This window comes from Agelaius tricolor, unplaced genomic scaffold (assembly GCF_023055355.1).
Source record: "Agelaius tricolor isolate 1412-34295 unplaced genomic scaffold, bAgeTri1.0.p SCAF_9, whole genome shotgun sequence".
Taxonomy (NCBI): domain Eukaryota; kingdom Metazoa; phylum Chordata; class Aves; order Passeriformes; family Icteridae; genus Agelaius; species Agelaius tricolor.
This window is the reverse complement of record NW_027269269.1, coordinates 15,587,065-15,605,168: the sequence shown is the minus strand read 5'-3', so window position 1 is coordinate 15,605,168 and position 18,104 is coordinate 15,587,065. Positions and strand designations below refer to the sequence as shown.

The 18,104-nt window shown below is 38.5% G+C and overlaps 1 protein-coding gene across 29 annotated transcripts in view; it reads left to right on the top strand.

The window, feature by feature from the left end:
• The window catches only part of DLG2 (discs large MAGUK scaffold protein 2), a 982,781-nt gene that overhangs the window by 578,858 nt on the left and 385,819 nt on the right, over positions 1–18,104 (top strand). For all 29 annotated transcript variants that reach the window (XM_071432840.1, XM_071432845.1, XM_071432843.1 and 26 more), the window contains one exon: positions 16,828–16,881. In XM_071432840.1, coding sequence (XP_071288941.1) covers positions 16,828–16,881 — 54 coding nt within the window. The remainder of the gene's footprint in view (positions 1–16,827; positions 16,882–18,104) is intronic.

The following is an 18,104-nucleotide window of genomic DNA, read 5'->3' as shown; positions in this document are numbered from 1 at the left end:
ATTGTGGACTATTCCCAGCTGATGTGTTATATTAACTTATAAAAGTAATTTTACTGGCTAAATTATTTACCATTCACTTGATTGACAGCAGTACTTGTTTTCATAGAAATAAATACTTGCTATAAATGGCATTACACATACAAGGCATAAACTAACAGGGAATGCTTTTTTTCCTGTACAATATAAGTAAAAAACTTGGAGAGTTGTGTCTTTGTCTAGGAGCTTTTATGGGATGTAGTTGCATCAGCTTTTGTCATACTTTGATCTTTATTCAGTATGAGTTCTTTATTAAAGTTTTTTCATCACTGTCTTGACCTGAGCTATTACATGTCTGTAGTGGTTTTTCAGAGATAGTGGAAAAGCTTTAGGTATTCCATAAGATCATTTTTTAAAATATGATGGAAAGTCTTCTGAAAGGTGCTTTAATGGGAGGGACTGATAGATCAAGTTTTGGTTTCCCCAGCTGTCATCCCCACAAAACCACTCTCTTGCACTTCCTGCTGCAGGGTGAAACTGCATGAACTGAAATAAAATTAGAGAAATCTCAGCAGTTTGTGTCACAAGCAGAACAGCCCCTCTGAGGGACCAGCTGCTCAGCATGGGGCTATCCATTGGCTGTGGTCTCTTTGTGGGTTGGCCTTCTTTGCCATGCACTACCATTGCTGCTCTGGTTTGCTTGTTTCCTCATTCCCTTCTCCTTGGTGTTTTCTCTCTTTTATTAAAGATCCTTTCACAGAGGCTTGGCTGAAGGACTCAGCCGTGTCTGTCACAGTCCATTTGAATCGCTCATATTTACAGGGGAAGGTACTCTGTAAATTAAACTTTATTCTCTGAGCTCAGTAGGTAATGCAACAAAGAAAGCTAGTTGCAGCCATTTTCACAATAAACGATCCCTCTCATGTCCCAGAAGACAATGGGTTAAACATTAGCTCTTCAAATTGATGAAGAACTGGTGAGTTCTTCATCTTCTATTTGTGCTCTCATTTTCAAGTCTTCCACTTTGCTGAGAAGCAAATAATACTGATCATGTGGATCTAGGGAGACCTCATTGAACCTTCATTATCTAAAGGGGCTGCAAGAGGCCTGGAGACAGACTTTTTACAGGGATGTGTTATGACAGGGCAAGGGGGATTTAGTTTAAACTGAAAAGGAAGCAGGTTTGAACTAGATATGAGGAAGAAATCCTTCACTATGAGGGTGGCAAGGCACTGGCACAGGCTGCCCAGAGAAGCTGTGGATGCCCCATCCCTGGCAGTGTTCAAGGCCAGGCTGGATGGGGCTTTGAGCAACCTGGTCCAGTGGAACTCCCCTGGCCGGGGGAGTTGGAACTGGATGATCCGTAAGGTTCCTTCCAACCAAAGGCATTCTATAAACTGTTTCTATAAGGTGATGCAAAGAACTGTACTGGGTGAAACCACAGGCATGCTCAAGCCCTTATACCAAATAATGTACAGAATGTTGTGGAAGGAGTTTGAAGGGAAAGGAGAAGTTACCTGCTCCTAGGTATATACAGTTTGCGTATTTTATAATTGCTACTAAATGAACACGTTAATTTTGTCAAATAAGATATTTTTTGAAATGTGCTTTACAGGGATATTGCATTTCAGTTAATAGTGAAGTATTTTTATAACATTTAGATTAGTGTAGAATTTTCTCATTAAACAGTGCAATTTTAAGTGAAGAAGTAGAGGGGAGAAGCAGCACTCTGTCTTCCTTTCCTCACCTCCACTCTGCAAAGTTACATGGGTTTTGTTGCAAAGTCTTCTTTGCATCTTGTCAGAAATTAATTTTCTTCAGAAAAAGGTACACTTTTTACATTAGGCTGCATACCATTTTTTTCTTTTTTAAAAATTGATTTTAAAAATTTTCAATGATCTGCTCATCAAAAAGATATTTATGCTGCATTGTGAAAGATTTTTGAAATACTTTGTTCTAAACTAGGCAAACCTGTAGGGCTTTTTAATGCTGCCTTTTTTTTTTTTAAATCAGTATTTTTTTCTAAACTTTGCTTGGTTTGTCAAGTATTTTGGTCCTTATGGCATTGTTTTTCAATTTGACTGTGAATATTTGGAGCCCCAAAATGACAAGAGACCAACCAAAAAAGTTTAATACGCAGTAAATTATGTATTGTTTAAGGCCACTTGTTTCCTTGTCCCTTGTACTATGAGTTTTCAGTGTCTCTCCTCTGACCTCTCTTGCTTCTCAACAAATAATTATATCCTGCTTCTTTTTGCACACCCATTTTTATGAGAAGGTAAGAATTTGGAGAATATAAAAGTTATTTCCATAGCAGTTCTGACATTCAGATTTGCTTTAGAGCTCTTTGGCAAAGGTTGACATCTTGTTCCAGAAAATACCTGGTAATGTCAGTCTTTGTGTGACTTTTCTGAGCAGACAGCCTACAAATATTCTATACTGTCCTTCTTAAAAGACAGTTGTAATTGAAATCTTGACCTTATTGAAATCTTCAAAAGTTGTGTACTCTGAGTTTTACCATGGGTAGAACAGTCATGTCTTGCTTCTGAAGGATCACAGAATATCCTGAGTTGGAAGGCACCCCCAAGCATTATGGAGTCCAACTCCTGGCCTTGCACACGACTGTCCCCGTGAGTCACACCGTGTGCCTGAGAGCATTGTCCCAACACTCTGTGAGCTGTGTCAGACTTGGTGTGGTGACCACTTCCCTGGAGAGCCTGTTCAGTGCCCAGCACCCTCTGGGTGAAGGGTTTCCTTATCTTTGATCTAAAACTCCACTGACACAACTTAACACCATTCCCTTGGGTCCTGTCACTACTACTTTCATTTCTACAGTACCACGCATAAGGGGGCAGGGAATATAAACCTGAACAGGTAAAGAGAGCTCTCTTTAGAAATGGAGACAGGAATTGCAACTTTTTGGAGAGGTAAGAAATCATCCATTAGCTATCCTGTGGTTATTTGGTTAGTTTTCTAAGATTTAGTCAAATTTAACAAATTGTTGTAAGTTGGTTCTTAGAGTTTGTCACCAAAAGTCCTTGCCAAACTTGTTCTCATGCCACTTCTGTACTGGTTTCCTTTCAAAATTTTCTTCTTTTCATGAAAATATTTTGGCTGCGACATTAAGGGGGTCTGTTATTTAATTCCAATGCTTGCTGCATTGGAATCTCAGTACAGAGAGGTCTCCTGAGTTCCACTGCAGTAAACCAGGTGTGAACAGTTTAGTCCAAAGTAACACAAAGGGAACACTTTGATTTTCACACATACATTTTCACTTCTGAATAGTTGCACAGAATCTAGTTAGCAGTTGTGCTATTGTGCCACAGCTGTCTCGGCTCCAATCTCGCCCTCCTATTCTTCCAATGAGGCTTTTTGATTAACTTTTTATTCTTAGGATAGCAATTTGTACCAAGGATCTAATTAGAACTTTATGTAACACAGGCAAAGCCCTCCTTTTGCAAGTCTGTCTCACCTCAGTCCTGCTAATCTTGCAGCTTTCAGTATGGAGCATTCTGAAATATCTGATATTTCAAGCTATCTCCTCTGGTTGAAAACAATTTCAGCTATTGAAAGTCGGGAACAGGGTTCATTTGATTCTCTTGTCCCGGTAAGGAAAACTGTAACATACCTCTAAAATAAGGCATGTTTTTAAATGTCAGTTCTGAGGGTTAGGCTTCTTTTGGGGGGGAAATGAATGAAACTGAACTCTGATGAACTGAATGAACTCAGATCTATGACCATAGCTCTTCTGTGTTTCTTTTGGATGAAAAGATAAGTAATAAAGAACTGTCTTTTACAAAAGCTGGGGATTTTTCTGGGGAGAGAATGCATAGTTCTATATACCTGGAATTAAAATATATTGCCAGTATTTCTTTTTTATCATTACTTTAATGATCAAGGAAAAAAACTATATTACATATAGTTTTTACTTCCTGAAAAAACATGTAATTGAGATATGGCTTTAAAATGATAATAAATATAAGTTGAACATATGGCTATTACTGCTTATTACCAGATAGCATACAGTAATGTTGCATATTGTGTATAAAATTAGTAAGTGATTTCTTCTATGTTTACATCAATATGTGTTGCTGCTTCTAATTCCAAGTATTTTGAAGAAGCTATTTATTTATATTCATGTTATGCGCACTGGAAATATTTTAATAGCAGATGGCTTTTGGTGACCTGGTTAGGTAAGCCAGGTAGAATGTTCTGGACAGGAAAGATGATAGAGTATCTTTCTTTCTCCTATGTCTCTTCTTCTGGTGTGAAGTATAAATTTAATAGGGTATTTTAAAATTAAAATATGCTAATATTTTGCAGAAGCGACACACATCTGAGCTGTTAAGTATGTGATGAACAAGCTAAAGAATTACTCAGTTCTAGCTGTGCCAGATCAGTATTGAGCTAATAAGTGAGCAAAAGGGTCTTCAGTAACAGATGGGCTGACAGCAAAAAAAAAATGCTTGAACCCCTGTTTGTATAAGGGTAGAGCACTCTATAATTGAAGAAGACATTTCAAAATGTGTCACAAAGCATATAGCATGTGAAGGATGGGCTGACTTTAACTTTGGAGTCTCTTGCTTTCTCCTTGTTACGGCTGCCCTAAAAAACCTTGTGCCTCCCACAGATTCTGTGTTCTTCTTGCTGTAATATTTTCTATGTCATTTTTCTCCCATTCCTCTGAAGCACACGATGTTCCCATTTCTTGTCCTCCCAGCCAAACATTTATTTAGTATCAGGGTCAGGTCTGCAGTGGGGTTTTTATATGTTAGTGCTCAGAATTGGTGCACCTGCCTGTGAAGTTGCTTAGTTTTCGGAAAGGACCATCACATTAGGTGTTAGTTTTTCCCAGACATCCCATGGCGAAAGTCAGGATTTACAACAGGCTGAGAATGGTAAATGTGATATTTCTGGCAGGCATCATAATTTACTGGAGGAGGGGGATGTGTTTCATTTGGAGGGTGGGATTGGTGCCTAAAAGGTAGGGTAGGAGGAGACTGGATCTGTCCAAATGGTTCGGGGGGAAGGCTGCCTCATGTCTGAATGCCAGTTACTTGGGATAGATGTTGAATTATTTTCAAGGTTTAAATGCTATTGTACAGGCACAAGAGAAATCTGAGTTCCTGAAGCTGAATATTTTTAGGACTGTGCTCTTTGATTACTGTGTTCTGCCTCTCTCCTGCCTTAAGCAGACAGCTCTGTTTGTGTTACTAAATGCTATGCTTAGTCCTTTTCCAGGTGTTCTCTCCTAGTGCCTGATGTATAGCGCATAACTTGCGGTTTCCTTTGCCAGGAAATGTTTTCTTTATCCCTTCTGACAGTAATCAAAGCTTATTTCTGAAAGCACTCTCCTGGAGTTTTTCCATTTAAAAAAAGAGAACCAAACCACCATCATATGAGAGACAGATATCCAGGAGATGTGTCTTATTGTTACTGGTTTTGCTATTATTACTAGAGGAAGAGGCTGCCTTGACACTCTGAACCGTTTAACATTCCGGTCTTTTGGGGGGTGCTGTTCAGTGCATGAAGGGTGGTTCTGACGTTTGAAGTTCCCTTAATTGGTTTGCAAACCTATCTTCTCAATCTTGGTTCAGGTCAGTTCTGACAGTTTTTAGGTTTTGTGTCTTTGACTGTTATGTGTATTGCTTGATACAGTGAAAGATGAATGTTGTCTTTGTGTCCAAGGGAAGTCATTCCATTTTGTGGGATAAGTGGCTTTTAATATATATATTCACGCAGTAAATTCAGAGAATGCCGAACTTTCCTGGTCCTTTTCAGGTCTCTACTAATAATGTATACAAAGAGCAGCATCCTAAATGTTTGTGTTTTACAAAGCAGAAAATATGTCTTAAAATCAGTAACTAAAAGATATCCTATAACCTAGGAATGATCATGTTTCAAAGTGCTGCCTTGTATTACTGTTTGTGCCTGCATCATGAGAAAAAGGCCCATGTTACTTGCTGCTAGATAAGTCACTGCTCCCACCTATTTTAATTCAGTTTAAGACTATTTTTTTACTCAGTGTTTCTACATCCAATTCTAGCAAAAACAACCTTGTAAAGAAATGACAGAATGCTGAAGTGTAAAGATGGGGAAAGACCTCAAAGGTCGCATCGCCCATCTGTCAGAATGTGAGTACTGCCTACAGCAGTCATTTCAGTGCTAACCTCAGTTTGTACAAAGGAGTTTTAGGCAACAAAGCTTCAACCTCTCCACTAGGGAGACTATACTATAGATTGCTGAATTTGCCACATAGTTGTAGCTGTGGATAAAATCTACTGGCTGCCCTTGGCATGAAACTGAAAAATATTCCCACTGTAAAAATTGCAAAATATCGATTGAAAAACAGGCAAGTATAATTTTCCTGCTATGAAGTGCTTTTCATTAATATCATCAAAGAATTATGTAAATATATTTTTATATTTCTTCCCTTTGGTTTTAGTCCATTTTGTGAAGTTTGTTTTTTAGTCCTATTTGCACCCATAATAGGACCATAATAGGTCCTATCCACCTATTTGCCCCCACAATCTATTTTTTTCAAGTTCACAAGGATGCTTTTCCCTTTATCATTTCTCAAGGAGAATCGCCTTCTTTTTTTCCAGGCCTGTAATTTTAAGTGAGGTGTATTTTTAAGGTTCTGTGCAACTTCTTTATAAGAATGTTGGGTGTGCTTACTCTCCACTCATTTCCATTGTGGTTCAGACTTATAATGGCCCTTGGCATTTTGTTTACTTAAGCAATGACATATCATAGAGCTCCTTTTGTGGCACTGTTACTTCTTCTCAAGTTCAGTCCCTTTACATTGTTTCCTTAGTCTCCAAACCTGTGGTGCTGTGTTGCCTTGATTTTCTGTTTGGAAATTTATTGCTTAATGCAATTTCTAAGAATTGAGAGGTCAACAGCAAGGCATTTTAATAGATTATGTGAGGAGAAGTAGGTGTAGCTTTCTTTCTCCATGGAAAATATCTCTTTTTAGAGGATCTATAAGGTGATAAATATATATGTTTAATCAGTTGCTAATTTACGTGTTTCTATTTTTACATGACAGCTTTCTTTGTGGCCATGGTACTGCTTCTACTTTCTCTTTGTTCAGAGATCTTGTTGTGGCCTTGCAGTACTTGGAAGGGTCTAAGTGAAAGATGGGGACAGACTTTTTAACAGGACCTACTGTGACAGGATAAGGGCTAATGGTGTGAAGTTGAAAGGTAATTTATTGAGATTAGATATAAGGAAGAGGTGTTTCACAGTGATGGTGGTAAAATACTAGCACAGGTGCTCAGAGTTGGTGAGTGCCCTACGCTGAAAATATTCAAGGTCAGGATGGATGGGGCTCTGAATAACTTGATCTAGGTGAAGATGACCCTGCTTATCACAGGGGCCTTGGACTGGATGAATTTCAAAGGTCCTTTCCAACTCAAACCATTCCATGATTTTATGAATTTTATTGTTGTTTTTTCTGCTTGGCTACATTCATCTTATAGAAAGGCAGTTTTCTTAGCTTGGGCTTATTGTCATACAAACAGAGCCACAAGTCAGGTGCTCCCTTCAGAGCCCAGCTGGAGTGAGTTCATGTCTGCACAGAATACATTGTGTACTCAACATTTTCTTTCATAACTGAAGGCTGCTCTTTTACTTTCTTCTGCTGGTCCAGTCTCACCTCCAATAATTGATTTGTAGGTTTTTCAGAAAATAGACTAAATAAAAGGTGCTGAACAAGTATCTGTTCTACAGTGAAATTTCAGAAAAATTGGTGTTTCGAAGGCAAAGCAGATTTGACTTGGGGAACTTAATTTTCCTGCCAGTTTACATGAACATTTAATTATTGTGTTGGATATTGAGAAACAAAGATGACAAACTCACGCTAAGGGAAAACACCTCATCTTGAGGTTCATCTTCATTCCAGACACCTCCCCTCCTCTAGCCGTCACTTCAGGTCCCACTCAGTGCCTTTGGAGGACGAGAGACTTGGGGTCCCTCACACATGGGGTTTGAGCCAGGGTCAGGACATGCTTGTTTCTCTTTGCTGCTCCTTTTTCCTCACCCTTTTCTTCCTTATTGCTGGTTTCTCCTGCCCCAGTGGTGGGTCTGGTGTGACACTGGCTGGAGCCACCTGTGCACAGCATAGGGCAGCCCTGGCTTCCCCTCACAGGAGCTTCCCTTGCTCTTTCCATCCAGTAGGGAGCAGAAGGCAGGCAGAAGAGACACAAAATTCATGCTTCACTAGGATGTACTCCTTAAAGAAGAGGCTTGAATGTAGCAGAGTGAGGAATAACAAGGTGTAAAGTCTAGAAATTGGACTGATCTTTCTTCTCTGTCCAAAATGTTTAAACTATGAGGGAAATTGGTCCTAAAAACAAAAAGAAAATGTCATTTTCATATTTCCACTCTCTGTCCTACATCAAGATTGCATCATTCAAAAGGGAGCATCCTCTTCAATCAGTAACAACCTGATGGCATTACAAAGGTTCACAGGCAGAGCCCTGGCTAAGACTGGCAGCTGGTGATGTTCCTGCTGGGTGCTACAACCTGTAAAATTATGGAAAATCTGGCATTTCTGGCACGTGCTGTCCTGCAAGCCACCCACAGAGCACTCGGGTTCTCAGGCAGAAGGACATCAGCAAGAAAACTGAGATTTAAAAGTGGTTAGCAAGCCCTATAGTAAAGTACCAAATAGTTGTAATTTATGTAGCAGAGCATCTCCACTGAGAAATGCGTTTTATGCCACATGAAGCTAAACCATGTAAAAGAGCTGATTCCCCCTGAGCCCTGGATAGCTGCACTTCACACATGGATGTTTATCTTTTAAACTGATGTACTGTGAGTGCAGTGGTCCTGCAGTAATTTAGGGTTTGAAACAAGCTGTCGGGCAAGCTATATATATTTGATATACTTGGAATTATTTAGTTAATTTTATTCATCACTTGGAGATTCTGGGCCATAAAGGGGCACTCTGGGACATCAATTAAAACTTTTCCAGAGGACGATAAGGTGGAAGTTTACTTTCACTGACATAAAAATCAAAACATTCTTTGTTCCAGCACAGACCAACTTGAATTTGCAGTTTATTGTAGATATTCAAAATCAAGTTTGTTTTTTAAGTTCTTCCTGTATACTTAAATATATATACATTAAGTGAAAGCATTTGGCAAAATAGCTTTGCCTCTGTACATACTTAGCCAGAATCTGAGAATTAATTTGATGCATTATATGGACCACAGTAAATCCCAGCTCTCCTCATGGCTGCTTCAGTGCTAAAACAAGGTTTTTGGTGATTTTGCTATTTGTGCTATTAGAACCTTTCCAAAACTCTAAAACTTTTCTATTTCTTATTCTTTTGTCTCTTATGAAGAGTTTTTTCTCTTTTGTCTCTTTTAAAACTCTTATGAAGAGTTTTAACTCTGACACCAGTAAGCCTTGATGACTTCTGCCCTTGATAAGCAGAGATGAGCACTCTTTGGCACTGATTCCTTTCTTGCTGGGCTCATGTTGACAGTACTGAATGTAACAGATTAACCTGAAAGCAGGTGTTTCATTCTTTAAGATTCATGTTCTGATAAACTCTTTTAAGAGTTACTGAATTTTGTTAAAGTAATTCCCCTGTTTCACATTTAGTTTTGCATTCTCTCTTTTTTTTTTTTTTGTTCTCTTCATCTGCATTATAATTTTTAGTCCATTTGTTTCTGAGGAGGTCCATGTGTTTTTGAGGAGGGTTTTTATAACTCCATGCAGAAATGTTACACTCAAATTTCAGGTATTGCATGATATAAAAAGGTAACAGAATAAGACACTGGATAATTTCTTTGTAAGCTTAGTGTACCATGATGTTAAAAATAAAAAGCCATATGGTGAGTAAGGCAGCCTTGACTTTTGAAAGAAAGGAGGGAAAGCCAAATATGAGGAGATACCATAATTAGTTTGCAAGTGCAGTCCAGATCCAGCCCCTCCATTTTTTGCGTTGGGATCACACATGTGTTTGTTTTTCCTCTGGCCCTGTTCAGCCTTTGGAGAAAGTGTTGCAGCATTTGTAGATGTGGTACTCAGGGATGTGGTTTAGTGATGGGCTGGGCAGTGCTGGGTTAGCATTTGGACTCTGTGACCTTAGAACTCTTTTCCAACATAAATGATTCTAGGATTCTATGAAAGAAATAGCCGCAATTTTATTTTGATTTTATTTTTCTCCCTCTGGAAAGAGTTCTATGTTTGTGCACACTGAGGCTGGGAAAAAAAAATAAATCACGCAGCTAGGTCAAATAGGATGCCTAAAATCTAGATGCATGCTTTTCTTCTGGTCTATTTTGAGTTTGTGTGCATTCATGTGTATTAGCACAGAATCACAGAATATCCTGAGTTGGAAGGGACCCACAAGGATCATCAAGTGCAACTCCTGGCCCTGCACAGGACATCCCCAAGAGTCACACCATGTGCCTGAGAGTATTGTCCAAATGCTTACTGAACTCTGCCAGACTTGGTGCTGTGACCACTTCTCTGGGGAGCCTGTTCCAGTGGCCAGAGAGCCTTTCCCATTGATATTTCTATGTCCTTCATTAGATCTTATACTGGGGAAAAAAATTATGTTACATTAATAATTGCTATTTCAACCTGCTAACAGGTAAGATCATTATAGGGAGAACTTCAGCAACTGTAAAGTAGGTGCTTTCTTCTCAATCCCTCTGATAGCCTCTGAATCCACACAGAAATGTTTTATTTTCCTTGTGTATGAGTTTTGGGGTTTTTTTAATCATGCAAATTAATACAGTTTTAAATAGGAAATTATTCCTAAAGATTAAGAAAAAACAATGTAAAACTCCATGTCTGCAAATAAGGCCACCTCCTTTGAAAAGTGCAATTTACATTTAAACTAAATGGCTTTATATGAGGTTGCATTATATACAAAGGGAGTGGTCTTGAGGATTTCTTGAGGCATTTTTCTTCTTTTATGGCATCTGCAAGCAAAGCTGGTTTTGACTTCTGTTTTATGTCTCAGAGCAGAGGTAGAATTGTTTGCTGCTAAGTCATTCTTTAGATGTTCAAAGAGGTTCTCTATCTTTTACATTTCTGATTAATAGAAATGAAATATGTTTTTATCTTTTAGTCTTTCAGTTTGTAATTCATTGGTAAATATGACAAAAGGTGCTGTGTGTTCTGTGATCTTGAGGCCTCATAGCATGCCAGAGAATTATTGTTTTGACATCTAAATTGTCATTTAATCTTTCCTGCCATTGTGTGTAAATGTAAATCTATTTCTTGCAATTGTGAAACTCCTGAAAACAGGAACTTAAACTAATTCAGTATCACTTTCTTAAGGCCTTAAGCAGTCTTACAGTATGTATCTGAGAGACACAGCATGCCCTATTAATGTATGCATATAGGGACTGCTCTACTTTGTATTATTAAGACACAAAGTGCTAACATTTTAAAGTAATACAAAACTGCAAATGTATATTTCAGAGAGTGTTTGAGAGTTTATGGCTGATTGCCTGGAAAGATGAGCCTTTAACTCTGATATACAGGCCAGAGTTTATTGTCTGCACAAGGTGGCAATAAGCCACTGACAACTCAACTTACTTTTCAAATGGTAATACGTACACAATTGTATTATTCTCAATTTCACCACCCCCTTATTTTGAGTTTAATTAAATGTAATAACGTAGACAATGATGGTGATTCCTTTACAAGAAAAGCAGTAGAGAGTTCTAACAGCCTCAAGTTGCATAAGAGAAGGTTGAGAATGGATATTAAGAAAAAAGTCTTCACTGAAAGGATGATCAAGCCTTGGAACAGGCTGCCCAAGAAAGCAGTGGAATCACTGTACCTGGAAATGTTCAAAATCCAGTTAGGTGGGGTGCTTAGGGACATGGTTTAGGAGTGGACCTGGCAGTGCTGGATTATTGGTTGGATTTGATCCTAGAGGTCATTACCAACCTTATTGATTATATGAAATTAAAATTGCAGCTAGGAATAGGCATAGGTGGGCAATTTCAAAATGATGACATACTTGGTTCTGTTTTCTTGTTAAGAAGCAGTGTGCTGTGCTTATGATTTATAAAGTAGTGGCCACATAACTATGTTTGTGATTTTGTGGTCTGGTGTTGAATATAGTCCTGCATAGTAAGAACACTTAAAACAAGGACTTATGAATGCTGCAGAAAGCAACCCAGTATGATATGGATAGTCTCTAAAACTGTGAGTAGTATGATTAAAACCAGTCTACCAGGATAATGCTAGCATTCATGGTAGAGGGAAAGTTCACCTTGTCTGAGAGGTATGAGTCATACCATACACTTGTAGAGAATTTGGCAGCAGAGTAATTGTTCATGAACCATGTGCCTTTTTGTTCTGTTTCTACTGGCTTCAAGTGCTTTTACTCTGTCTTGCTTCTAAGTTGTGCTTTTGGCAGAAAAGCAAGCAGAACAATCTTGTATACATTTGTGGAAGCAAAGCGTTTTATGCTCAAGTCCTTTAAGAAGAAGAATAAGAAAAATCTTCAATTTTTACTTTTTTTCCCAAAGCTATTCAAGTTTTGTCTCAGCTATGCCCGTCTTTCACTGCAGCTGTCAGTGTGATGCCTTTTTTCAAAGCACAGAGATGGCTCAGCTGAAAGCAGAGCTTGCAGTCAAGGGTAGGAGGAAGGTTCATGCAGGGAGCAGGAGCTGTAAGTCTGACTGCACAGTACATTGTCAGCTTAGTATAATACTTCATGTATAGCTAGGGATTGGAATGGAGAGGGAAGTGAGTGAGGAATGGGGAAACGAATACTCAATTACTACACTCATAATATTCACACTTATGGTGATTGGCTTGGTTTTATTTTGCATCTGGAAAAAGCTGGTAAAGTGTAATTTACTTGGTAAACTGTGATTCAGTGTCTTGGTCAAGATGGCAGAGAAGGTCAAAGCACAGAGTTAGGAATGAAGTCATTATTTTCCAGGAAGCTATTTCTTCTCAGCCAGTCTGAAGCCTAGATAAAGGCTGTATAGATCTGTGTGGGTATACAGATTGAGAGATAAGATGCAGTACTATCTCAAAGACACTATAGGCAGAGGTTCTCAAGAGAATCTAGACATGTTTTTGCATGCCTTTGTTATTTTATGCACAGTTGGGAGCACTGTTGATGAATCCTGGTTCATAGATTTGTCAATGTTCTCCATTAGAAGTACAGAGATACCTGCGTATCTTTCTTGAGAATTTGGTGAACCAGTGTGGCATGTTTTCAAGTCATGTTTTCATAGATACAGACACATCATTCTGGAAAGTAAAATCTTTGACTCCTCGTTGATACTCATCCCTTCAGTAATTTCACTGTGGTTACAGGACTGTTTTGATTCTGTTGTGTACTCCATGGCTAGCACTATATTTAGGGCTCTCTCCAGTGATTGCAAACTGTCTTCTCAGCTTTGCGTGATTGAAGTCGTCTTCTTTAAAGCATGAGCTACAAACAGGGCCCAGCTAATGAAATAATCTCCATTTCCTGCACTTTAATGCAATTTTGCAGCTCAGGAGGATAGTGTTCTTCGAATTACCATATATCAGAGAGATGGGAGCAAGATGTTTCCATTAAATCATATTTCTTATAAAAAAAAAAAAAAACTAAAGAAAAAAATTAACATCCCCCCCTCCCAAAAAAACCCCAAAAACAAAACAACCAAACCAAAACCTAAAAAGACAAATTGTAACAAGAAGCACTGTCCCATACTCACAGAGAATCACATGCCCAGATATGAACAGGAGAAACAGAGAAGGCAAATGCACTGATGATATTAGTTGAGAGTGCTTATAGTCACTATATCCATCTGAAACTATTGCACTGTGAATTTTTTCCATGCCTGTCTGTCTGAACAGGATAAATGCCCCAGTTGAAGAAAATCATCAGTTTGATAGGTTAGTATAGTTTTCCAATCAGTAAAGAATACAGTAAGCACAGTGTTGAAATGAACTCTGAGTGATACACTGGCCTGAAAACTAATTCTTTACAGGCTTTGCAGCAGAGGCAGTCAGGACAGGATCACATAATTCAAAGGAGCAGCTTTCAATGCTCAGACTTTTCCTGTGGAAGGGGTGATGGACCAAGTGATAACCCAGGGATCAGGATTAGGTAGGAAGCTAACAAATGGAAGCATCATGGTAAGTGTCCATGGTCTGGGCCTCCAGAACATTTTGTCAAGGCTCATGAAGGACAGAGGGAGGTGATTAAAAAGAGGGAGGTCAGTTTACAAATGTTTACAAGTGTTTGGATTTTACCTTGTCAACCTAACATCTTTCTGTGATGAGAAATCTGCTAGCTCTGTGGATGAGGGAAGATCAGTAGATGTCATTTGCCTGGATTTTAGCAAGGTATTCAGCTCAAATTCTCTTTCATAGCCAAATGAGAGAGAAACTAAATGTATGGGTTTACTAGAAGATGAGTGGGACACTGGCTAGACCAGCAGACCCAAAGAGCAGTGGTCAGCAGTTCAGTTACTTGTGGTGCTCATACAGAGTTGATAGAGGTGCTAATGCTGTTTATCTTCATTAATAACCAGAATGATTATATAGAGAGCATTGTCAGCAAGGTTTGAGGTAACACCAGACTGGGAAGAGCAGATCATACACTGATCTGTTCCCTGTTTTTCAGAGGAATATAGGAGGAGAAGGAGAAATGTGCTGAGAGGAACCTCACCAAGTTCAATGAAAACACACAGGAGTTCCCCATGGCAGAATAAAACATGGAGCAGTCCCAGCCAGGCACAGTCTGGCTAAGCTGCAGCTTGGTAGAGAGGAGAACAAGGTGCACGTGAGTCAGCCATTGCAGCAATGAGAGGGAATGACAAACTGGGCTGCACTTCCAGCCTGGGCAGCAGGGTGAGGGACATCTCATCCCCTTGTCACACTGCACCAGGAGTACTCTGTCCAGTCCTAAGTGTTCCCACATTTGTTTCTGATTTCTTTAGCTTTTCTTCAGGGAAATCTGATATAGATTAAAGGCTTTGTTCTTCAATAGGTTAAAGAGATTTTGGTGAATGCTTTGGAAAATGACTTCTGAAAGATTTTTGTTATTTTAGTAGATACTGTTTTATAAATCATCAGTGGAAAGATGCTTTTATTCTGAAAACTGCAATTTTTTTGTAGTTGGTTATAGACCAGCACAGTAGGTAAAAATAAAAAGGAGATAAAATCAATACTGTAAAAAATTGCCAAGCTTATTCTTCCTGTAGCAAAGGTGCCACTTCTTAAGTTTATTGAGCTAAATATTGGTGTAAGAAAAAACTCTTATTCTAAAAAGAAAATAATTTGTTTTACCTCCAATGATAATGCAACTATAGGCATATTCCATATGCCTAAAGCTAAAAATATTATAATCATATGGCCTTCTGCTTTTACCTATCACTTCAGTGTGTCCAGTATTTTGGGACGCAATGAGAATAACAGGGTATGGGCCTATAATATCTTTTGAGGTACTATGCATTTTAATATCAAATAAACCTTACCATGACACTGGTCCATGCTATGAAATGCAGACACACCAAATTGTATGCATTTAATTTTAATTCACAGTTACACAGTTGTATAGAAATCATGGCATTAATCAGGAGTAGCTTTTGTCCAGTAACATAACATTTCTTTGAACACAGAATTATCCTTGAATGACTGCACAAAAACTGTTGTTCTCACGTTATTTGAATTATTGCAGTAATGTCACATTCCTAATTTGGGCTGGTAACAACCAAAGGTTTGAAATCCCACAGTAAATATTTGATGACAGAAATAGGATCAGTGTTTTCAGCATGCCTGCCATGCACAAAGAGACCCTGCAGTCTGTATGAGTTTAAAGTGCAGCCATTCAGTGACAAATACACAGTGCAGATGAATAGAGCTAGTGAGCTACTGTGCTAAGCATTAGTGTTTTCATCAGCCCAGTACAGTGACTGAAGAGTCTTTGCTGCCCAAGTAGGCATGAGAAAGTGTGCCTTCCATCACTCTTTGTACTACACTGACTACATGTAGGTCCTCCTGAGTCCTTGATTTATTAACAATCCCATCTTGGCAGTCCTGCCTCAGTTTGACGTTTTACTGACGGTGCTTGCCTCTGGCTTACATCTTCTCACAACTTCCTGGTTTTCTTCAGAGGCTGAACCAAGCTTATGCAGCTGGGTCATATCAGAGCTTGGCATTGGGTCAGTACCACTGCATGCCAGAATGGAAAGAGCAAGAGGTTCAGGTGGTTGGAAATGAGCCTGGATATGAGCTTCATCAAGAAATTAAAGATCAGGTTGGGCAGCTTTGCAGATGCTCAAGTCTTTTTAAACTGTTCTGTATTTCAATCTGAACCTCAGCTGAGTGTATATGAGCCATGCCAATTATATGTAAAAATATACAGCACAATATACCTTTGACATAAATATCACCATATACGTGCTTATACATATCCTATACAGTACTGCTAAGTAGTGTAAGCATTAAATGTTTCTCCTCTGTAAAGATCAGTTCATCATCTTGCTTCAAGCACAAAAGGTGGATTTGTCAGGTTCATTTGAAGCTGAAACCCTCAACCTCAATACCCCCTAATTGAAAGGTGGATACATCAGGTTTCTTGCAGTTCTACTAAAAAATGCACAATATGTATTCAGGATGTGGTCCAAAACCTGGAGAAGCTAAAAAGAAAGGCCACAGCGAGCTGTGGTTTGGAGGCTGAGAACCTATTTCTTCATCCTGGATTGAGCAGTACCCACAGTTATATACTGTTGTACAATTTTAATTCAGTGGGAAAATGGGCTTTTAGACTTTTAACTTAATGTAGAAGTATGGGTATTTCAATATTAATGAATTTCAGGTCTTTAAATTTATTTTCTCTATTTTTTTTTTCCATTTCAGGCAAGCCCTGCCCCTATAATTGTCAACACAGACACTTTGGACACAATCCCTTATGTAAGTATTAAAGGTTTTTTTATAAATATGTAGAGTTGGTTTATTTTCAGATAGAAATTCTGCTTGGTGTTGCATAGAAGTTACCTTATAAATAAATATTGCAATTAATAATTTCTTCTATAGTCACCTAGTAAATTCTTTTCTGGGAAAAGAAATTGGGAATGACAGTTGCACTCAGGTGAATCACAGCATATTACATACACCCAACTTGTAGTTTATGTTTACTAAAACTGGTCTTTCTTTGAAAAAAAGAAAAGTGATTTCCTTAAAGCTGTCATCCTTACCAGCAACACGAGTATTTGCTTTTAGAGCCATGCACACCCTGCTAGTGTAATAGGAAGATTCCTGGATGCACAGTGTATTTTAAAGTGGTGCGGTATCCCTTCATTTGTCTCTCTGTCCTTCTTTTGTAGATGGAAATTGCTCATGATAAATAACAGCTCGAACTAATTAACTTAATATTTTCCGATTAATGTCTCTTCTTTTTTATGACTTCTAGGAAGCAGATCATCCTAAAATAAATGCATATTTTTATTAGATTTTAAAAAATCTGGTTTTTCTACGAACATTTGATTATTGTTGTTTAAACTGTAAAACCAGCTATAGTTGAAGATAAAGGACATAGAAGAACACAAAGCAAACACATCGCAAAGAGAGTAAGAGGCTTAAGTGATTGGAGGAAAGAAAAGCAAGTAGCACAAAGCTAGCCAGCCAGTATCTAATCTTTCTTTTTGCTTCATTTTAGTTCTCTTTTTGAAGCTCCTAATTAATGTCTCTCATCTGTCGTGTTTTGTCCACATCTGTTTCTTACGATACCAATGCATAAGCCTAATTATTTATCTACCTACACCAATCATGGTGCTGGGTTCTGTCTTTCAGAAGACTGTTGATGAGGAAGTTTAATAGGGGCTGTCCTGGCCAGTTTGTTACTGACAATTCATAAAACTTAGAAATTATGGTGCATAGCACAGGTAAAGATCACAGCCAAGAGCAATTTAGAAGAATGACAGTGCTCTAAAGCAGAAGAGAATTAAGTCCCTTGATGGGAATATGAACTATTGGGAAGGGTGAAAAAGTTAAATAGAATTTCTCTGTTCATTTGCATGCAGCTTTTTTAAATGGCTTCCTATAATTTCTGTCTCAGTTTTCCATCCTAACATCAAAACCATCTGCTATGGTCTCACTTTCAATAGGTCTGTCTGGCTTTTCTCCTGTATTTTGAT